Source organism: Silurus aristotelis (genome assembly GCF_946808225.1).
Source record: "Silurus aristotelis genome assembly, chromosome: 28".
Lineage (NCBI taxonomy): Eukaryota > Metazoa > Chordata > Actinopteri > Siluriformes > Siluridae > Silurus > Silurus aristotelis.
The window spans coordinates 7,412,507-7,430,799 of record NC_139601.1 but is presented as its reverse complement, the minus strand read 5'-3'; the positions used below and the strand labels follow the sequence as shown (position 1 = coordinate 7,430,799).

Below are 18,293 nucleotides of genomic sequence, written 5' to 3'. Positions count from 1 at the left end.
AGATATTCTTGTGTGCAATTTCAGCAATAATGATGTTAAATGTTAATTGATCTAAAAAGGAAAGAAATGACTTGTTGATTTTAGGAGAACTGTCTTATTTCCTTTCGTATATTTAGTATTGCTCTTTAATAAAGGAGAAGTATTTTTTTCTGATTACTCGATTATACAATGGAATAATTGTAGAATACTCAATGAGCCCTATATTGATTTGTGCTGTACTGTTCTCTGATGTCCATTTGCTCTTTTATTTTCCCCTGCAGTCCATCACGTTATTACACGTTGAACCGAGGCGTTTCAGCTGACTACTACGGCATGTATGGTGCCCCACCGTGCCCTGAGGAGTACCCACTGTACCCTCCAGGACTTCGGCCTGACAGCATCTGCTCAATGTCAGCTGCCTACGACAGGATGCCCCCTCGGTGGACAGCAGAGGATAAGCGGCGGTCGTTGAGGGACACTGCTCTTTATGGGCCTCCACGTGAGCCCCAGTGGATTATGGGGCCGCCTGGACCACACCCCGCCTATTACACTCAGCTAGAATCAACCCAGGGGACCATGAGACGGCTCTCACTGCAGCCACGATCACGTTCTGTACCACGCTCGCCTTCTTCATCGTCAGGAGGTGCTTACTCTCCCGGACCCCCAAGCTTCATCTCGCCAGCACGTTCACCTAGTGTCCGGTTCGACAGAATGCCTGGGCGGTTCAGAGACGATGGAATCTATGCCGATCCATCAGTCTATGGCTTGCGAAGGTCTCTCAGTTCCCCCAAGGTAAATCTTAATCATAATTGTACGCACATTTCCATCATGGTTCTTAAACTTTTGAGTTTTTTTCCAGATGAAAGCAAATCTCAAGTACCTGAATCTTAGTTTCCTTAGCCTGAATCTTAGAAGATCAAGAGGTTGCTGTGGTGTGAACATAACATTTATTGTTTCATAGTCTTAAATAATCGCTAGAAAATGAAATCTAGCTCAACGTTTAGTTTATGTGTATAAAAGAAATATTATATTATTTTATATTTTATTGTAATGTAGTGACTTATGGTACTGTAGGAGGTAAATAGTTGACTGGATTTGTATGAGTTTCTTTTCTAGTCCAGATGTCTTACGCCACGTTTATAGTAATTTAGTAGTCATTTAATATTGTACGGTTAAATATTTTTTGTTTCCCTGATCTCTTTATTTTAGTATGATTTTTCTGGGGACCGACGGTCTCTTACTCAAAATGTTTACCATTACCCAGCCTCTCCATCTGTACACAGCAAAATGGTACGTTCCAGTAATTCTGTTCAATTTTCTAGCCATGCTTGCTGTTGCCATAGACACATCCATGGCTTTTTGCATATATATATATACATATCTGTTTGGTGGATTATGCTGCTGAAGTGTGCCATAGTAACAACTGATAATGAGTGTGTTTGTGTTATACCTACATTGTCTTAATGTTATGTTTTTTTCCTTCGTCTCTTTCCCTGCCTCTTTCTTTTACCTTGTGGGTCTTTCCATCCTTTCCATGTTTCCATCCTTGGTGTCATGTTTATGTCTTTTTGGCTATGTTTATGGTCCTGTCTCTGGTTATGTCTAAATAATTATTTACTAAACTCTCTCTGCTTCCTTTCTATTTCTTTAACCTGCACATATCACTGTATCTGGTTCTCTGACTGTCTCTGTACTGGTTCTGTCTTCTGAATTCCATATGACTCTGTCCTTGTGTATGTGTGGGGCTCTGCTGCTGTGCTGCTTCTGTGTGTAACTCACCTGCTGCTGCTGCTGCTGCTGCTGCTGGCACTTACCCCAGGATGACATTTTAGACCTGCAGCTTCAGAGAAACTTGGATTTCCTTGATCAGCAGGTACGCGTAACCCAGCACTGCCAATGCACTTGTGCTCAACTTCTCATACAGAACTGCTCTGAGCATTAACCCTGCTATAGTAATGAAATGTAAACCACTGTGAAAAGTTCTGAATTCTTTAGGCTTATACACCCTGTTCTCACCACTCAAACACTGTTTTAAATTCACTGTCTTACCACACTGTGTTTCTATAATTCTCTGTGTGTGACTGCCCATTTTCTATAATAAACTGTATATCAAGGTCTTTTCATAATCGGTAGAAGTCACTATGATTTTGTCAGAAACTGAAACACACTGACATACTAGATATTTTTGCCAAGAATACAGTGATAATAATTCCATTACTCCACCTATGTCAAATTAATCCTCTCTAAATTGGGCTTTCAGTTCAATTAAGGAAACATTGTGACGTCTAAATTTGGTAGTGTTTTCCACAAAAACATAGCTATTGTTTTAACACAAAATACTAATAGTGTGAACATGTAAATGTGACTTCCAGCTGACCAGCTGACTGGTAAACAGCAAAAAACCAAAAAACAAAACCGTCAGCAAATGATGGTGTTTTTTCTCTCAGGCAATGGAGGGAGATTACCTAATCGGAATGGTAACCCGAATGGTTGATCGTACCAACCCCAGAGCAAAGTTATTCCCACAAGTAAGAGAACTTAGACTGGCTTCACGAGGCAGGCTTCAGTTTTATATTCCCGGTAGATCTACCAACTGGATTAATTTCAGCCTCTCGCTGCCACTTTCAGGCTCAAATAAATCTTTAGTTGGTACGAGTTTGGCTGAAAGCCGACACAAAGCCTGCCTCTCTGCCTAAATTCAGCATGGTGGTGATTTAGAAGCCTTTACTGCTCTTCATTTAGGCTGTATTTTTATTTTATTGCTCCTAATATGGGTTTTTTCAGTGCCTCTGTTATTTTATGTTGCTAAGTCCCATTTTTCTGTATGCAGTTCTGTCTTTTGTGTCACATTCTCCATTTTTAAAGCATTGTGTGTGTCCCTTGTTTATTTATCCTTTGTATGAGTCATATGTGTGATGTCTCTTTCACCATGTGTCAGATACGGTAGACTTCCTACAATATTGTGCTTCCACACACTCATCATTATCACAGCATAAGGGAATGGAGCGTGCGGCTGCATAAAATGTGTTCTTTTTCTGTAGGTGGTATCATAAGTGCTGAGGCTGTTGAATGTGTTGTAAGAAGCAATGAAGAAAAATAAAACAAGTGTATCTTTTATACTTCTTATTTTAGGTGCCTCCAGCACATGACATTTACAGGGAGCTGCACCCCACACTGAAGCTCAATGAAATTGAGACCAGTGTAAGACTTCATTTCTATCTATATGTAAATTGAGTTCAACAGGTTAAACATGCAAAGTCTTTTTCTAAATTGCAGAGGCTACTTTTATTCTTTTTGAGGCATTTTTATAATGAAAAAGTTACACATGACGTATGATTTCTGCATATAGAAACTGCTGAATCGCTTAATTGAGCAGAACAGACTTCTGAAGGAGCAGGAAGCTGTAGTGCATCGACTGCGAATGGACAAGGTACTTTTTTTTTACTCTTTAGTGGGGAGGTAAAGAAAGGGTTAATAGTGATTCTGCTGATCAGGATTACATTTTAGCTGCTCAACATATAAGAGCAAGTTATAGCAAGGTCTTATTTTTACACATCAACATTCAACATGAAGTTAATGAGAAATCCAACGTTGGCAAGTTCAGACTGCAATGCAGCTGTATGACACATCTGTAGTTACAGAAGAGACTTGGCTCAATTAATTAGTGAGTAATGAGTTGATGTGCTTGCTGGTGTTGATGGCAGCATTAGCACTGATCTGTGTAAGTACAGTGTACATATTAAAGGAAAGAGCTGGGCAGAGTAAAACTTAAAGCACTGCTGCATTGCACTCTTAAGGTGGAAATTAAAAAAAGGGCTTAACCCCTCACAACATCATTGTGGTGAATTTAGGAAAACAAACAGAGTTTCCTAAGATTATAACCAAATTTGGGTATAATTATTAAAGACCAAATATTGATTACGTATTATATATATATATATATATATATATATATATATATATATATATATATATATATATATGTCTTATGTCTTAAATGTAATTGACTGGTTTAGTATCACATCCATTGTATAAAAAAAAAAAAAAAAAAGTGATAAAAGCTTGTGTTCTGCCACTTACCCTGTGTGTTTTAACCATTGCAGGACAACTTGGAGGCCACACTAGTTGCTACCCATCAGGACATGGAGCTGTGCAGGACTCAGCCACTGGCTATGGAGAAATTGCAGCTGAAGAAGGAGAGCTTACAGAATCAGCTCATCAATGTTCGGGGGGAGCTCTCCCAGGCTTCCAGTGTAAGCTGTAAAAACTCTGAGAAATACAGAGTAATGCTTTACAAAGCGTCTCAAAACATGTTAATTTTAAGGGATAAAATTTTACAATAATATTCTGACCCAAAAAGAATTTAATATTTATTAATTTTTATGGTCGATTACAGTGCTAGATATGCTAGATATGTATTTGGAAAATCACCCTTTTTTTGTTTTGTAGACATATTTAAAAAGAACAGTCTTTTTCTACTCAGATCAAATTCTGTCATGAACTGTGAGTGTCAAACTAATCAGTCTCATTTCTGTGTTTCTCAGGTTTTGAACAACTCTAAAATGGAGTTTGAAGCCTTGGAGGATGAGGTAAATGCTATTCATGGTGACCTGTGGGAGCAGCTGAATTCTGGAGGACAGGTATATTATTATCATTGTCATCATCATCATCACCATCCTCATCATTATTAACATCACAGTAATGGCATCTTGTCTTTGTTCTCTTTAAAACCTAGCATCAAGCACATGCCTTTTTAATCTTAGTTAAAGAACCATTGTATTGCTGATATGCGATTTTGGAGCAATATGACAGTCTAATTTCTGTGACTGATTACTTTCACTAGCAGCTCCCATATGATTACTGTTAAACAGCGAATAATATCATCCAAAAGATGCACCAGCAAACTGACCTTGATAGAATTTAAATGAACCTGTAGGGAACTGTTAAGTACATATTTGTTGTAGAGTTAAAAAAAAAGAGACTTCTTCACAGTTCATGCTTATGATTAACTATTAATTATTGGCATATGAGAGTCGTATTACTAATTCATGAGCAAACATTAATTTCCATGAAGCTCCTGATGGTGCTGATAAATAATGCATGTCAGTTTCTCACAGTATTACAAAAAACAAGGTTTGAATGAAAGGATTACATGGGCCCAGACACTGGTTGACTCTTTGGGTAAAAGATAGAGAGCAGAAATAGTTAGTTACATTTTAAGACATGAGAAAGACACAAAAATATAATAATATAACTATTAAAATTAATTGACCTGTCATCTCTCAAACTTTCTTCTTTGTTTCACTAGAGTGAACTGGTCCACCGACATCTTCAGAAAGAATTCTGGAGGGTCCAGGATGTGCTAGAGGGCCTGCACAAAAACAATCCCTCTCGAGGCACAGATACAGCTAAGCACAGAGGTCAGCTTCTATATTTATATAGAATATATGTATATTTTTTTTCCTGTACATATATACACACATGCATGCATGTATTATTTTAATAGGAATGTCTGTACACCTGCTCTGACTGATTATGGCATTGTGGTCTGGTTTAATTAAAAATTATTTTTTTGCAATTTCCACACACAAAAGTCTCCAAAATTTTATACAGGTTGATGCAATAAACAAAACAAAACAGCTTCGAGTGAGCAGCGATGCATTGTCGATTGAAGGCCAAAGGAAAATGGCCAGACAGTTTTTTTTCTTGACAGGAACACTGTAATTACTAATTGCACATTGAACGGAGGACACAAGCTCACTGAAAATGAACAACTCTTCAGATTCGAAATAGCCGACATGACACATAATTGGCTGATTACAGTGATTGAGCAGGGCTATAGATCTTCTGAATAACTTGGCCAGCGAGTGTGTGTATCTAAACAGCTTTGTTGTTTGTGTTCAGCAGTCAGTGCAGCATCAGGTTCCTTCAGCACAAACAGTCCAGCGAGCCCACTGAGCTCAGTGAGTCTAACCAGCCCCCTCAGCCCTTTCTCACCTGTACCAGGCTCACAAAAACATTCACCCACAAAACTCCTGGCAACAGAGGTAAGTCACTAGAAATACAACACAGCACCTCAGAAAGTGCAACAACAACGTGCAACAGGGTACTATAACGATTCATTATTTATGTAGCAGAATTATATGCAAGTGCTTATGTAAAAAAAATTAATAATACTACATACTGTATAGCTTGATTTATGTAATTGATCAAACATTTTGGTAAAACTACAAATATGCAAAAACAAACTTTCATTCTTTACTGAACTAGGTGATAGATGAAGTGTATTGTATCATTTTATCTAGTCAGATTCATTAAGGTGTGTTTCTTGATTTAGACCTCATGACATTTGTTGAACTACCGTTAGGTACTGTACATGCATTGGTATCTAATTAGTGTTGTTTAAGTCAGTCTCATAATATTTACAAGTATTCATGGTATATTTTCTTTCCTTTATATAACAAAATCAACCAAAATTAATCAGCTACACCTCCCAGTCAGTGATCTAACAATATGTTGCCTGTTTTCTCACTGGCTGTGCCCTTGTTTTTGTCGTAGCTCTAGGCTTTCTGCCCATGCCTTCTTGTGTACAAATGCTAATGTTTTTGTAGCCAACTCCATCTTTGTAGAAGCTCAACAGTGGTCTCCCTTTTTGTTGATTTCTAAGGAGCCGTAAATGATCCGCTATAGCAAACTGATCTGCACATTTAATTCTACAAAGGTCACATGTTAAAACTTAAAATGATCTTGTTTTTGTTTTAGGGCAGATTGTCTGTATAACAGAACTTAAGAAACACTCTTTAGGAGTGAATGTTTGTGGTTTGTGCCGTGTGCAGGCCGGTTTCTGCTCATGTAAAGTGTATGGCTTTAGTGAAATTCTCTACTGCATTCTACTACTACAAAAAAATAAATCCTCATTTACCTCTGCTCTCTGCTTGGCTGAGTAACTCCTGATGCACAGCTGTCTCCCTTTTCTCTTCTCTTATCCTTTTGTCCCTATTTTTCTTGGGCTATATTCTTTTCTTCTCTTTACTGTCCCTCTCTCTCCTATTCTTCCGACCTGTTCCAGGAGATTGGTCCACCACGACCCCCACTCCCTAAGTCTTACCAGCCCCTGGATCCCACCACAATCATGCCCCCTGTCCCTCCCCTCCCTTTGAACAGCAATGCCTGGCCATGCAGCATGGACAGCTATAAGGAAGACAAAGACATGCACAGTCGAAAGGTATCTCAGAGTAGAAACAAAATATAACACAGCCCCCCCTGTCCTTAACAACAAATTCAGTGTCACATACATATATATATATATATATATATATATATATATATATATATATATATATATATATATATATATATATATATATATATATATATATATATATATATATATATATATATATATATATATATATATATATATATAAACCTGATTAAAGTCATATGAAAATTTACATTTTGAATGTTTATGTATTAGGACTCAATAAGAATCATCTTATCATTCATACAATCTCAGATGACTAAAAAAACATGACATCTTACAACAGAATGGAGATGTGTGGAAAAACTAAGTACACCTGATTCAGTAGCTTCTAGAACCACTTTCAGCACCAGTAACTTGACCTAATTGTGTTCTGTATGAGACTAATAATATTAGTCTCTCATATCATTATGGAGGAATTTTGGCTAATTTTTTTTACAATCTTGCTTCAGTTCATTGAAGTTTGTAGGGCATTTGTTTAGGCACAGCTCTCTTAAGGTCCTGCCACTGCATTTTAGTCTTTGGCACCTCAATTCAGTTTTTCTTTGCTTCCATGCTTTGGGATCATGCATGACCCAATTTTGGCCATTATTTGGGACGTACACTCCGTTTGGCAACAGTCTTGAATATTCTACTTCTAAATAATTTTTGTCACTGTAAAATGATAGACTTCAATTTGTAAAAAAAATTAAAAATAAATAAAATCCTTAAAATCCTTCCCAGATTAATAGGCAGCAGCAATTGCTTCTTCAAATTGTCATTGTTGATGTCTTTCTTCCTTGGCCTTGTGTAAACACATCTGAAAACTCATCACCAGACCAGCAAACTGCTGAAACTTGTACACGTGTAATATGTCATGTGATGATGTTAATCTGAGACCTGATCAGATGATTTTGATTATATCCTGATATATAAAGCCATAGAATTTAGAGAGGGTATACTTTCTTTTTCACATGATATATTTAGCCATGATGTATCTTTAATCAGATCACGTCAGTCCAGCAACCCGCTCATCATTTACCATCAGTGGTTACATCATCATTATCTCACTTTTATATCCAATACTTACCTTTTCACTTTCCATCAATTTCTCTTTCCTGTCAGTAATTCTGACTTGCTATTTTAAGAACTCTTTTTTTGTCATTGCATTGACAACGTATTCATTAGTTCATTCCTTAACCTTCAGTAATTCATTTATTCTGGACCAAAGATGTAAAAGTAGGTTTTGGTAACGTCCAGGCTAAAGTGTGTATTGTGCCTTGTCATCGTGTGCTCTCTTTTATTTAAACGGATTCACTCAACAGTCATTTTCATTTCACTGGTTCCATACATTGTGCTAGTATCTAGGCTTATTCATTATTCTGAGATGATCAGGTAACCACATTTGCAAACTGTGCTTCTTTTTTCATGAATGAATGAATTTATTCTGTTTTCTTGTCCAGCACAACCACAGTTCATTAGAGGAAAAAAAGAACAATTATGACTTGGAGCAAGACACACAAGGCAATAAAGGTAGGAGAGTCATTAGGGAAGCTCGATATCTGTATACACAGATTTAATGTATCATATCATTTAATTTCATATATAAAGACGCATATGGTTTTTTTTTTCCCCAAAAAGCCTTCATTGGGTTCAGACTTTCATACACTACCACGCTTCCATAATTTTACATCATTTTTTATAACTGTTAAGGAATAGTGAATGTAGTGAGTAAATAATTTGCCATAAGATGAATAATTGATATATGGTCACAAATGCTATTTTAATACACACAAAATTGTAGACAGCATTGTAGCATAAAATGCAATTTTTATGTTTGTGTAGTTGGCATTGTCCCACCCAGGACCAAATCTCCAACTGACGACAGGGACGGTGTCCATAAGAGGAATGGGAAAATGCCTAATGGTCACATCTCCAGGGTGGGTCATTAGATATAAGACCCGTTTATACTCTACATATACATATTTAAAGCGATCTTAAAAGTTTAGCGCCATTACGGCAATTTAATTATTATTCATGTTCATTTTAAGGAGAGGCCGAAGAGTGCTGTGTTCCCAGCAGAAGTAAAGTCTAAGATGAGTTTGGAGGAGCAGAATGAAAGGATACGTCGGAACCAGAGCAGTTCGGTCAGAGACAAGAGACGCAGCCTTAATCTGTCCACAAACCAGAGCTTGGATGGCCTCAAGCCTTCTGTCAACTACAGAGTGGTTAGCATCACTTTCACTCTACTTTCTATTATATAGTGGTCAGTACTGTATGGGGTAAGCCACATAAAACGTTAGTTCCTTCTAATAGGGTTGTTGTTTTTTTAACAGGTAATAATGGAGACTCAATTATTAACACGATTGTAGCTGTCTTTCTAAAAAAAGAAAGAAAGAAAACCTTTCCTTGGTATTTTTCATTATATATCATGCCAGCACAATTAAAGACTGTTGAGAATTTCTAACATGGGCAATTGCAGTGAAGATGTATTGTGATCTATTGTAAAAAAGAAGTCATTCAAATGATTTTCACATTTCTACTGGAAATGTCTTTTTTTTTTTTTCATTTGATACTTGAATTTAATGATTTGGTCATTTTTGTTTGTTTGATTTGTTTGCCATGTAATGATTAGTGGCATGTTCTAGAAGATTAATGGATACATTGTGACTGAAGCAACAACAACAACAACATTGTGACTGAAGCAATAAAGAAATAATATACTGATTATACTGATACATTTTATTTTATTGTCCAACAGAAAGCTCAGAAACAGCAGTAACATTTGGATTATACAGGAATGTTAATTGGATTTTTTGTAGGTGAAGAGAAGATTAACTACCCATGAGGTGGACATAAAGGACTTGGAGATAGCTGTACGAGGTGAAGGATTTGAGTCTCCAAGGGAAGAAATTGCCCGCTTACGGAGACAGGTGGATACTGAAAATTATGATCTGGATATCAGCAGAGAGGTAAATCGCAGTGCTCCCCATTTTATTATTGATATTGATTTTTTTTTGTTTTGTTTTACTAAATAGTAATAGTAATTCAGTACTACTTCTAACCCATGTGCTTTTCCATTTAAACCCCCATGAATAGGGCTGCAGCCTACATTCCAGTCCCAGTTGTATAGACCTGGTTTAGATACAATGCCATCAGTATCTGACTGAATGTAGCATACAAATGTACTGGCTGCAGGTGACTTTGCGAGATCCTGATAGTTTTCTGTCACTATTTTTTTCAGCTGAATGCCCCAGACAAAGTTTTAATTCCAGAGCGTTATGTGGACATAGAGCCCACCACACCACTCAGCCCAGAGGAGGAAAGAGAGAAACAGAAGAAGGTGGAACGTATAAAGACACTCATTGCCAAATCAAAGTAGGTTACTGCGGTTTATACACTGTTCTCTTTAGCAGTAATTTGGAGCGCTGTAGTATAGCATTCTGGAATACTTTTTGTAGATAAAAAGCACTGCAGTGTATGTTCACCTTATTGTCTACTTTTATCTATAAGCAACTTACTATACACTGTTATTTATGCAGTCTTTCAGTAAACCAGTGGTTACATTCATAAAACAACAAGACTCTACAAACTACATACAGGTGACATTAATAGCAAATGTTGACAAACCAGCTCTGTGTTCCTTCCCAGCCTGCAGAATGTTGTGCCGGTGTTGGACGGCCCTACAGAAGCCCAGGTTAACCCTGAGCAGAAGCTGCATGAGCAGGAGAAACGCATTGAGATCTCCTGTGCTTTGGCTGCCGAGGCCTCTCGACGCTCTCGCCTGCTCTCTGGTGAGGAAGCCTGCCATGGCGAGGAGCCTGGACAACCCCCTTCTGACCTCTGACCCTGTTTGACCCTTTGTGTCAATCACCAACCCTTTCCACTCTCACTGTCCCTCACTGTCTTAAAACTTCAGAGCAAAGGTGGCATGCAGATTTAAGAGCAGTGCTCTAAATAGATTTTTACTGTATATATAGTGTATAGTACAGGCTTGATGTTCACTCATTACAGTATTTTGTACAAATAGGTATTTTGTACAAAATATGAATTTCTGTAACCTCTGCTCTGAAGTACTGTCTCTTCCCATACAGAATTAAATCTACTGTCAATCAGTAAAAAGTGTAATGTTTTCTAAGAGAAAGGGACTGGTCTTAAGCCATTTATTTCTCATATACAAGACACACCACATCGCATACATGCCAAGACCTTTTCAGATCTCGTTAGTTAACGTTAGAGATCACGATTAGAGTTTGTGACAGAAATAATTGAAGAGAAGCACCTCTCGTTTTTGCTGCGTTATATACTTGCTTATAGAGCTGTTTTACTTTACATGTGTTTATTTTGTCTTTTGTTTTAGATACCATTTATTTTCATTCACTCTGTTGCTGAATCACTCAAGATCATGAGTTCTGACTGTGCTGTTTATCACTTTCTTTATACTTTACGGATATAGTGATCTTTATACGTTCTTTTTCTTTTTTCAATTCCTAAAGCTTTTTTATGTCATGCTTTTACATTCAGCAGTAAGCAGTTCCACAACCCATTCCTAATGACTTATTTCATCCATTTCATTAATTTATTTGTTTATTTGGTGTGTGAATTTTTTCCATTATTTCATTCCATTGCATTGCATTGCAGCCCAGATAACCTCGAGTCCTCCCGCCTCCCCAACCACCCTGGCCCCTCCCCTTTCCTCTGGCTACTCTGACTCCTCCCACATCATGAAGGTGTGAGTGTGTAGAGGTGAGTTCCACTCACTGCACAAAGGCTCCCTCACCCTTTTATTATTCACTTCCCCTTTTCCTGTATGTTCCCTCTGTTCCAGTACTGTTTTAACACTCTTTGCTATATAGTTTCCACTTACTGCACCTATACATGTACAACTATAAACAGTTTTATTATTGTGCCATCTTGTTACAGATATATTATACAAACTACAAAGTTACAGTTACACTGAAAACAGTATTGGAATGCAGGGGTAGAATGCTCTTTTTGGCTTTGCTTTGCTCTTACATTTTTATTTTTTCAGTGGAGCTTCTCTCGGACTTTTCGTACATTATAGTACATTTACCAAAAGAAAAGGAAAGCTGGCAAACTCTAAAAGTATTTTGAAATAATAGAAAGTGATGTTTCTGATGGTTTTTTGTACTGAATATTCCAGAAACTGCTGATCTCCTTTGAAACAGTTTTTAGAGTTTACACAGAATTGTTTTGGGGAAACACAGTTTTACAGGTAGTTGATGTCAATGATCACTTCTGCTTTTGTAGTCTGTCTGCTGCAGATGCTTTTCTGCTTACCACAGTTGTAAAGAGTGCTTGTTTGATTTAACGTAAGCTTCTTGTCAGTTGAAATTCGTCTGGTCATTTTCCTCTGGCAATTTCTTTTTTTATCTTTAATTAACAATGAAATATCTGCAATATGATGCTGCTCACTGTCTTTTTCTCTTTTTTTTTTCACACCAATCTGTATAAACCCTAGAGAGTATAAAAAATCTCAGGAGAGCAGCGGTTTCTGAAATGCTCAAACTAGCCCATCTGGCACTGGAAATCCTCTCATTGAATTTTCCCCCAACTGGATGTTTTTTGGACATGAACTAAATGTCTTGACCTGGATTTAGTGCTTCTGCCACATGATAGGCTAATCGGATAACTGTATAATTGTATGGATGCAGTGTGTAATTACTAGAAAAACTCAAAAATCTTCAAAGACAGAGATTAGAAACATTTTTGTGATTAAGTGATTGTGTAATGGTCAGTGAAATACTGCTACCTCTCAGGAGGTTTTTTTCTTTGCTATGCTGCTGCAAAGTTAATATAATTAACTGTTCTTATATAATTCTCCCCATTCTGATTGTCATTCTGTGTGTGATTTCTTCTTTTCCTCAACTATTTTTAGCTCAAGCGCTGGCTGCTGTCAAGTTCGATGGTGGACCCTTCTGAGAACAGCAAACTAAAGACACGATAAAAATCACTTATATAGTCCCATCTCCCCCAAACTGTGCATTTATCTCAGTTACTGACACAATAGGAGGAGGAGGAAATATTTCAAAACGTTTGGAAGTTGGAGTTACGAGGGTGTTTTGCAGAGCTGCAGGACAGAGGTCCCTGCAAAGATAAAGTAACATCCTCACAGTGGGACTCTCAAGCTCTCATTAACTTGCTTCTCTCTTCTAATCCCTTCCTTGTAGGACTTAACAGCAGGACTATACAATCGAAACGACAAATATTGTAACATAATGAAAGCTAAAAACTAGCCAGAAAGTGAGATTTGTTTACACAAAACTATCCACTCTGTAATGACTGCAGTGAGAGTTATACTAAATCTGTAAAGGCTGACCAGACACAAGTGAAGACACAAGTACGTCAGTGACAGAGTGATGGCCTAGGAACAGAGATGAATAAGAAAATACAGTGTTACAGTAGAAAAACGTGTCCGAGGAACAGGAGACCGATACAGCGTCACAGCAAGTGGAGCAAGGAAGCCGGGGAATACAGACAGAAAGTAGCAGGTCCCAGATTAACGACAAGAGGGAGTTGAGCAAATCAGCACATCAGAACATGACCACAGCAAAACCAAGGACTAGCTTTCTAAAGGCTGTGAGCACTTGAAACAGCACTCATCCTGTGACTACAGACTGATATCACATCCTGTCTACACTAAAAAGAGACCCAAGAGGACGCCAGATAAAATAGAATCAAATAGAAAAGGATCTCGGTGTGATGCACTTGCATGGGCAACTTATTTCCTTATTTCCCTTCATTTCCCCATTTCAAAGGAGATCAAGACTCACTGTGACTCCATGAATCCTCTTTTTCTTTACTTTATGCTAAATAATAGGGCTTGATGGGAACACTGGATCCCATTCACCAACAGTCCGGTACATTACAGTTCTGTTTGCACCACAGGTTCCTTATGTATCAATAAACACAGCATATACAGTATATCTATAGAAAGTGAATATATAAATATATATATTAATTTAATTTGTAATCAAAGCCATGTGGATCTTTATAATGCTTCGTTTCTGCTTGGTAGCTAAAATGTCTGTGTGTGTGGGTGAAATGATTACAATGAATTAGAATTAGAAGGCTATAGAATTTCTGTCGAAAAGTGCCCTTAGGACTGTAAGTCTGCTAGTTAAACAGTGTGTGTTGTACAGGCGAGGGGGACAGCAGCTTGCATCTCAACATGTAAAATGTGTGAAATTACAGCCCAGAAAACCCCTGTGAATATGGAGCCCAGTAGTGTAACACTGTGCCATTGGGTATTTTGTTTGTCTTTTATCGTGCTTAGGCGAACATATCCGTTGTGTAAATATGGATCCTGTTTGAGGGCGACTTAAAGAGTATTTTTGTATCACTGACAAGGAGAAAAAAAAGCAGCCAGGTTCTAGTACATCGCAAAGTGACGAACGATTTGCCAATCTGTACATGTCTTTCGTTTTGTGTTTTAATTCAGTTTTGGTACTTTAGCATAAAACATCATGAGACACAGTGAAACCAGATATAATGTGCAAGTCGTTAAGCCATCAGCTGTATTTTATTTTTTATTTTTTAGTAAGATAATTCTAGTGTTAAATCCAAGACTTTTTTTCATTTCGAGAGCATTTCTCTTACTGCTTTGAGCTCATTAGCTCATTCAGCACATAACAGAATCACATGATACCAGAAACAGAGATAAGCATGATTAATGACCCATAATTGGATCATCAGTTTCACCAAGGAACAAAAACGAGTCTAAAAAAAAAAAAAAAAAACAACAGAAGTTCTATTTTTATTATTTCAAAGAAAGGGACAAATTATGTCATCTAAATGCAGTATGTATTTTTCTAAGCACATGGATATTTAATGAATAAGAAGTCGTCTGCTCGGCTACGTTTCTAACAGAATAAAGAGCGTTTTTGCATTTTTCATGGCAGGTTCAAGGCTGGCATATCTTTATTTTGTTATTCTAAAGCATTGTTTTGGACGCCTTAGTTAAAGATAATTTTTAAGAACTTTATTTTTTATGTAACAGGATGAAACGGGAATTACAACAAAGAAAAAAGGCCAGAGTGGAGGTATCTAATATTTGAAATAAAATGTAGCAAATAAGGCTAAAATGGACTAAACTTCAGTCTCTGTACATATTTTCAAACCAAATATAATCTGCCTAACTGTTACTGTTGCTACTTTGAGTAAAATACAGAAAAAATGCTTGAACTATGCAAATCCATACAGTCAATATGCTTGCTTTAGAAATGCCCTCATGCAATAAAGTGAATGTATTTAAAATTGATTTGTGTGCTTGTACATAGTTTTTTTTAAGCCTCTGTACACAGTTAAGAGATGGTTACTGTACTGTTTCAGAAGTGTAATATATATAATAAATAACAAACACTCACTTGGATTTGTTTGGCCACTCAAAAGATAATTAAATAATACTGAAAAGCTGCAGTGACATCTGCTTATATTGCATTCTGTTACACATCAGAGCATTTTCAATGTATGCAGGTGTTTTAAGATGTGTTTCACTGAATTACTGGCAAATTTCATCATATAGAAAATTACATCACATAAAAAAATTAAAAATATACAAGTTTTTACTTTTTTGTGTATTTCTTTTTAGAAAGTTTGTAAAGACGTGATATAGTAGTAGTCTGAAAGCAACATATATTAGAATAACTAGTGTTTACATTACAGTGGAGATCTCACATGATTTGGTGGTGATTTCATTTTATACTTTTCTTTACAAGCAACCTTAAATGGTCTGTCTATACGTGCATATTAACTTTCTCCATTTAGCTTTAGTAGATGTTTTGTTGTGCACACTGATGTACACTAGAGGGCGCTTTAAGTATATATATAAGTGAGTCAGTGCTCTTCTGCATTGAAGACGACTGTAAAGTGTGATCAAAAACACGCAGCATTCAAGTCTATTGCATGTATTATGACACATATACTTCCTATTATGGCTGCTTGGTTACATTTCCACTTGTGCCAATGAATGTTATCATGTACATCCTTTTTAATCTCATTAACTCTTCAATGAGAGCTTGTGTTCTTTCATTTGTTTACATGTGACAGAACAATGATAAAAACAGTGAAGCATTTGAACTACATGGTAATGTGCATGCAGATCATCTAACCGCCACCTTATGGAAAAAAAAGTCAATTTAAAGCATACCACTGATGCAAACCAATCCCCCTTCTCCTGCCAGAAACAATGCCATAGAAATAGTTAAACACAAATCATTCAGCGAATGAATGCTGGTGGTACTGGGGAGCTGCGGTTCATTTAGGAAAACATGAATTCCGAAATGTACCGTGACACTCATGCAGAACATGACGCCCCCCAACCACACTGCTGAGATGACGACTGCCTTGCTGAGGAAGGTGTAGATAAAGATAATGGAGTGGCCAAGTCTCCATGTCTCCAGATCTGAACCCTATTGAGCACCTGTGGGGCATCCTCAAGAGGAAGGTGGAGAAGCGCCACGTGTCAAACATCCAGCAACTCTGTGATGTCATCTTGGAGGAGTGGAAGAGGATCCCAGCAACAACCTGTGCAGCTCTCGTGAATTCCATGCTCAGGAGGGGTTAAGTCATTGCTGATTAACAATGGTGCTCACACAAAATATTGAGACAGTTTTGATAAGTTATCTTAGGGTGTGTGTATGTTTGTGTGTATATATATATATATATATATATATATATATATATATATATATATATATATATATATATATATATATATATATATATATATATATATATATATATATATAGTGAGGAAAATAAGTATTTGAACACCCTGCTATTTTGCAAGTTCTCTCACTTAGAAATCATGGAGGGGTCTAAAATTGTCATCGTAGGTGCATGTCCACTGTAAGAGACATAATCTAAAAAAAAAAATCCAGAAATCACAATATATGATTTTTAAACTATTTATTTGTATGATACAGCTGCAAATAAGTATTTGAACACCTGTCTATCAGCTAGAATTCTGACCCTCAAAGACCTGTTAGTCTGCCTTTAAAATGTCCACCTCCACTACATTTATTATCCTAAATAAGATACACCTGTTTGAGGTCGTTAGCTGCATAAAGACAACTGTCCACCCCATACAATCAGTAAGAATCCAACTACTAACATGGCCAAGACCAAAGAGCTGTCCAAAAACACTAGAGACAAAATTGTACACCTTTACAAGGCTGGAAAAGGCTACGGGGAAATTGCCAAGCAGCTTGGTGAAAAAAGGTTAGAAATTTCATTAGAAAATGGAAGAAGCTAAACATGACTGTCAATCTCCCTAATAGAACTTTTGGGTCATAATTCCACTAAACGTGTTTGGAGGAAGAAGAATGGTGAGTACCATCCCAAGAACACCATCCCTACTGTGAAGCATGGGGGTGGTAGCATCATGCTTTGGGGGTGTTTTTCTGCACATGGGACAGGGCGACTGCACTGTATTGAGGAGAGGATGAACGGGGCCATGTATTGCGAGATTATGGGGAACAACCTCCTTCCCTCAGTTAGAGCATTGAAGATGGGTTGAGGCTGGGTCTTATAACATGACAATGACCCGAAGCACACAGCCAGGATAACCAATGAGTGGCTCTGTAAGAAGCATATCAAGGTTCTGGCGTGGCCTAGCCAGTCTCCAGACCTAAACCCAATAGAGAATCTTTGGAGGGAGCTCATACTCCGTGTTTCTCAGCGACAGGCCAGAAACCTGACTGATCTAGAGAAGATCTGTGTGGAGGAGTGGGCCAAAATCCCTCCTGCAGTGTGTGCAAACCTGGTGAAAAACTACAGGAAACGTTTGACCTCTGTAATTGCAAACAAAGGCTACTGTACCAAATATTAACATTGACTTTCTCAGCTGTTCAAATAATTATTTGCAGCTGTATCATACAAATAAATAGTTAAAAAATCATACATTGTGATTTCTGGATTTTTTTTTTTAGATTATGTCTCTCACAGTGGACATGCACCTACGATGACAATTTCAGACCCCTCCAAGATTTCTAAGTGGGAGAACTTGCAAAATACCAGGGTGTTCAAATACTTATTTTTATATATATATATA

General features: G+C 37.3%; 1 protein-coding gene across 35 annotated transcripts in view; it reads left to right on the top strand.

The window, feature by feature from the left end:
- The window catches only part of plekha6 (pleckstrin homology domain containing, family A member 6), a 91,399-nt gene extending 75,899 nt beyond the window's left edge, over positions 1-15,500 (top strand). For 11 of the 35 annotated variants that reach the window (XM_083533992.1, XM_083533991.1, XM_083534014.1 and 8 more), the window contains 19 exons: positions 261-771; positions 1,189-1,269; positions 1,799-1,852; positions 2,427-2,507; positions 3,112-3,180; positions 3,329-3,409; positions 4,083-4,232; positions 4,524-4,619; positions 5,288-5,399; positions 5,884-6,026; positions 7,049-7,204; positions 8,683-8,752; positions 9,065-9,159; positions 9,271-9,447; positions 10,042-10,191; positions 10,464-10,597; positions 10,871-11,013; positions 11,861-11,965; positions 13,119-15,500. In XM_083533992.1, coding sequence (XP_083390118.1) covers positions 261-771; positions 1,189-1,269; positions 1,799-1,852; positions 2,427-2,507; positions 3,112-3,180; positions 3,329-3,409; positions 4,083-4,232; positions 4,524-4,619; positions 5,288-5,399; positions 5,884-6,026; positions 7,049-7,204; positions 8,683-8,752; positions 9,065-9,159; positions 9,271-9,447; positions 10,042-10,191; positions 10,464-10,597; positions 10,871-11,013; positions 11,861-11,955 — 2,398 coding nt within the window. In that variant the 3' untranslated portion in view covers positions 11,956-11,965; positions 13,119-15,500. The remainder of the gene's footprint in view (positions 1-260; positions 772-1,188; positions 1,270-1,798; positions 1,853-2,426; positions 2,508-3,111; positions 3,181-3,328; positions 3,410-4,082; positions 4,233-4,523; positions 4,620-5,287; positions 5,400-5,883; positions 6,027-7,048; positions 7,205-8,682; positions 8,753-9,064; positions 9,160-9,270; positions 9,448-10,041; positions 10,192-10,463; positions 10,598-10,870; positions 11,014-11,860; positions 11,966-13,118) is intronic. The other 24 variants (XM_083533998.1, XM_083533990.1, XM_083534017.1 and 21 more) reach the window with 14 other exon arrangements.
- The last annotated feature ends 2,793 nt before the right edge of the window (positions 15,501-18,293 follow it).